Here is a 3,319-nt window from a genome sequence, read left to right as displayed (position 1 = left end):
TATATATACACATTCGGTGAAAGCAAAGATAAGTGTAGGTTTTGTGAGTTTTAAAAGAGGGCTGGTAGTTTTCATTCATGCCTCCAGAGCGAGCTGAGCCTTTAAGACAATCCGGGCATCTCGGCAGGTCTGTGGATGACATCATTGATGCTGTCCGCGGTGTGAGCGGAAGGACTGGGTGTGAGGAGGGGAGCGACGCTGCAGACAGGAGGAGGAGGACCTGTTTTCATCTGCCGGGGTTTCCTCCACAAACAAGAAGTGCAGTTCATTCAAGCTATACGTCGCGTCACAGACAGTCTTCTCCGCGGGTCCGCTGCTGTTTTGAGGGTTTTTTAGTTTTTTGTTGTTGTTTTTTTTTAAAGGAGGGGCCGGAGGGTCCTAGAGCTGTGAGGTGATGAGCCGTCCCGAGCCGCGGAGACACGCCGCTGTCCATGATCCTGAGTGAGGGGACGGAGGCACCACAGGGCCGGTGAGGAGAGGGAGGTGTGGCTGCTGTGTGTGCGTGCGCGTGTTGTTAATTCAAGGTAAACTGGAGGTGTGTGTGTGTGTGCGTGTGTGAGAATGAGTTGTGGAGGGCGCGGTTTCATGATGTCCGACTGCAGCTCGTGGGCAACAACAAAACATCTTACCACGTTTCTTTCTTTCATTTTTGTTCTTTGTCTTTTCTGCAGTTCAGTAAGACATTGACAGAAAGGACAGATGGAGGAAACACGATCAAATTAAAAAGGCCTAGCATTCAGAGGTGCAACTAAAAGGTGGGCCAGAAGGGGTAATGGCCACCCCTAAAATTTGGTGCCCCCCCCCCCCCCCAAATTCCCCATAGGATCACTCATAAACCTCATAAACATGAAAACAATTGTTTGTTTTGAGCAATTTGGATATAAAAATAAAACGATGAAAAATGATCAGAAGCTCCTAAACTGCTGTATTTCTCACATGAGCTCTGATCATAGCATAAACAAATCTGAAGTCCTAGATTCACTTTTGGTCTTAGATCATCCTGGGATGTGAAAAGACTGAGCTCTGGCTGCCTTTTTAAATGTACGATCTCGTAGAGATCTGCATGATCTGTTGAAATGTGCATTTAAGGCGACTCTCCATTACTACCACACCAAATTTGGGCTCGTCTGTAAAATTGTCTGAGTTACGCACATTTTTGTGTTGGGTAAGGTCGATTGGCTGTGGCAGCCATCTTTAATTGGGCTGACACTAAAGGATAAGAAGTCGAAGAGAGACACCCAATGATTACTTTCTGACAGATTCATAAAGATCCATTTAGTGATTTATGAGATATTTTGCTAACAAGCAGACAGAGTTGAGAAGGTTAATGTCAAAGTCTCAAAAATAAATCTTTGCTCCAACAGTTATTGCTCAGAGTATGTGTTTGGGATATTAGGTCACTATAGATGTGCTGACTCTAAATGTTGATGAGCTATAGAGGAACATCCAATGTATTTTGAGAATTTTATTAAATTTGTCTTTATTTGTGAGATGTTTTGCTAACAAACAAATACATAAACAGATGGTAATGTGTAATAATGAAGCCACTAATTGTATATTGGRTGTAGAAATCATATAAAATATTAAGAAGCTAATTGTCATTTAGGTCCTTATTTCGTGGCTGTGCAGRTTTATAAAGCTGGGAAAATATGACTCCAAGCATTGAGTCAGAAATTGGGAGTTTATGCAAATTATTTTTGACAGATTCCTTTGAAGTGCTTGGGGAAGAGTGAGGTGCTGATCCATCCCAACCCCCGTACACACACACACACACACACACACACACACACACACACACACNCACACACACACACACACACACACACACACACACACACACACACACACACACACACACCTGCAGCTGTGAGGAAAATCATGTTAGGCAATGGCACCCTCTGTTCATCTCTGAGTTCACGTTCTACTTCTACTAAAACCGTCCATATTTGATTGTTGCCTCCTCTGAAACGGACAGCTGGATGCTGGATGTTGCTCGTCCAGCTTCCATGGGAGTGGAGCCAGCAGGACGGTGGTAGTTCAGTCGTTTTTAYAGATCTGCTGATTCACTTCAGGCTGTATTCACTCTTTTGCTTTGTTATTTGATTGCTGTAGTGATCCTGTTTCTCTACATTCTTTTTGTWCGTGTTTTATCATTGGTGTTGTTACAACCATTCAAATGACAAAATTGTTCACCTCATTCAGGATATTTAAGCTCGAGCTTTTGGTGTTTGTAGTTTTCAACCAAAAGTTAATATCTCTTCAATCTTCTCAAAAGCAGTGTTGTCTGAAATCTTGAGTTTTGCATTTTGTTACTTTTAGCATTTAGGTAATTTGCTTATTTTACTTTTTTTTAGCACTTTTAACCTTTTACATAGCTTTTTTTCCTTCATTATCTAGAGTTTTGTTACTTTTGCCTTTTAGAGTTTTGCTAGTTAGGCTATACCTAGAAATTTGTTTATCTAGCTGGACTTTCACTATTTTTACTTTTTAGCTAGAGTTTTGTTAGTTTTTAGGCAAGCATGTTGTTCTGTTTATCTTTCAGCTAACGTGCTGTTACTTTTACCATATTTAGGGAGCATTTTGCTACTTTAGCCAACATTTTGCTATGTGGAGCCACTAGCATTATCTAATTTTAGCCAGCATTTTGCAAACTTCACTTAGCATTTTCTCATTTTTGTCTCTGGTTTTCTTCTTTTAGCTTTTAACTTGCTTCTTTTCACTTTTAATCCAGATTTAGGTTCTTCAGCATTTACTCTGCATTTTATTTATTTGTGTTTTTTTTTTTTTTTTTACAGAAAATGTAATTTCTCTAGTTAAACTTTCTCTACAATCGCTGATCTTTTTAGCATCAGGTTTTATTACTTTCATGACGCAGCAGCCTGCAGGCTCTTAGTTTTTTCATAAGCCTGCATCTTTGCACCACAGTGTCCTTTTCCTGTATTGATTACCGTTGATTGATGAGAGCTTCGTGCACATTTGTGTGTGTGTGTGTGTGTGTCCTTGTTTTTTTTACATTGTGGGGCCCAGTTTGAAGGAAAATGCAGCCTTGTGGGGTTTGGGCCCCACAACTTCAGAGGCTGATTTTGGGTGTGAGGGTTGGGTTTAGGACCAAGGTGTGAATGATTTTAGGTTAGTTTTAGGATCAGGAAGGTACCTGTGAGGTTAGCCTTAGGGTTGGTGGTCAGGGTTAGGATATTAAATTACCAAAAAATGAATGGAAGTCAATGGACGGGCTCCACAAAGATATAAAAAAGTGTGTGTGTGTGTGTGTGTGTGTGTGTGTGTGTGTGTGTGTGTGTGTGTGTGTGTGTGTGTGTGT

The 3,319-nt window shown here is 41.0% G+C and overlaps 1 protein-coding gene across 6 annotated transcripts in view; it reads left to right on the top strand.

The window, feature by feature from the left end:
* Window positions 1-127: 127 nt before the first annotated feature.
* Window positions 128-3,319, top strand: part of LOC106537235 (casein kinase I isoform epsilon) — a 12,589-nt gene continuing 9,397 nt past the window's right edge. For 2 of the 6 annotated variants that reach the window (XM_014034618.1, XM_014034617.1), the window contains exon 1: window positions 135-469. In XM_014034618.1, the coding sequence (XP_013890072.1) occupies window positions 432-469 (38 nt within the window). In that variant the 5' untranslated portion in view covers window positions 135-431. Of the gene's footprint in view, window positions 470-671; window positions 756-3,279 lie in introns of those variants that run through there. The other 4 variants (XM_014034621.1, XM_014034615.1, XM_014034616.1 and 1 more) reach the window with 4 other exon arrangements.

Source organism: Austrofundulus limnaeus, unplaced genomic scaffold (genome assembly GCF_001266775.1).
Source record: "Austrofundulus limnaeus strain Quisiro unplaced genomic scaffold, Austrofundulus_limnaeus-1.0 Scaffold2193, whole genome shotgun sequence".
Taxonomy (NCBI): Eukaryota; Metazoa; Chordata; class Actinopteri; order Cyprinodontiformes; family Rivulidae; genus Austrofundulus; species Austrofundulus limnaeus.
This window is presented reverse-complemented; position numbering and strand designations above follow the sequence as displayed.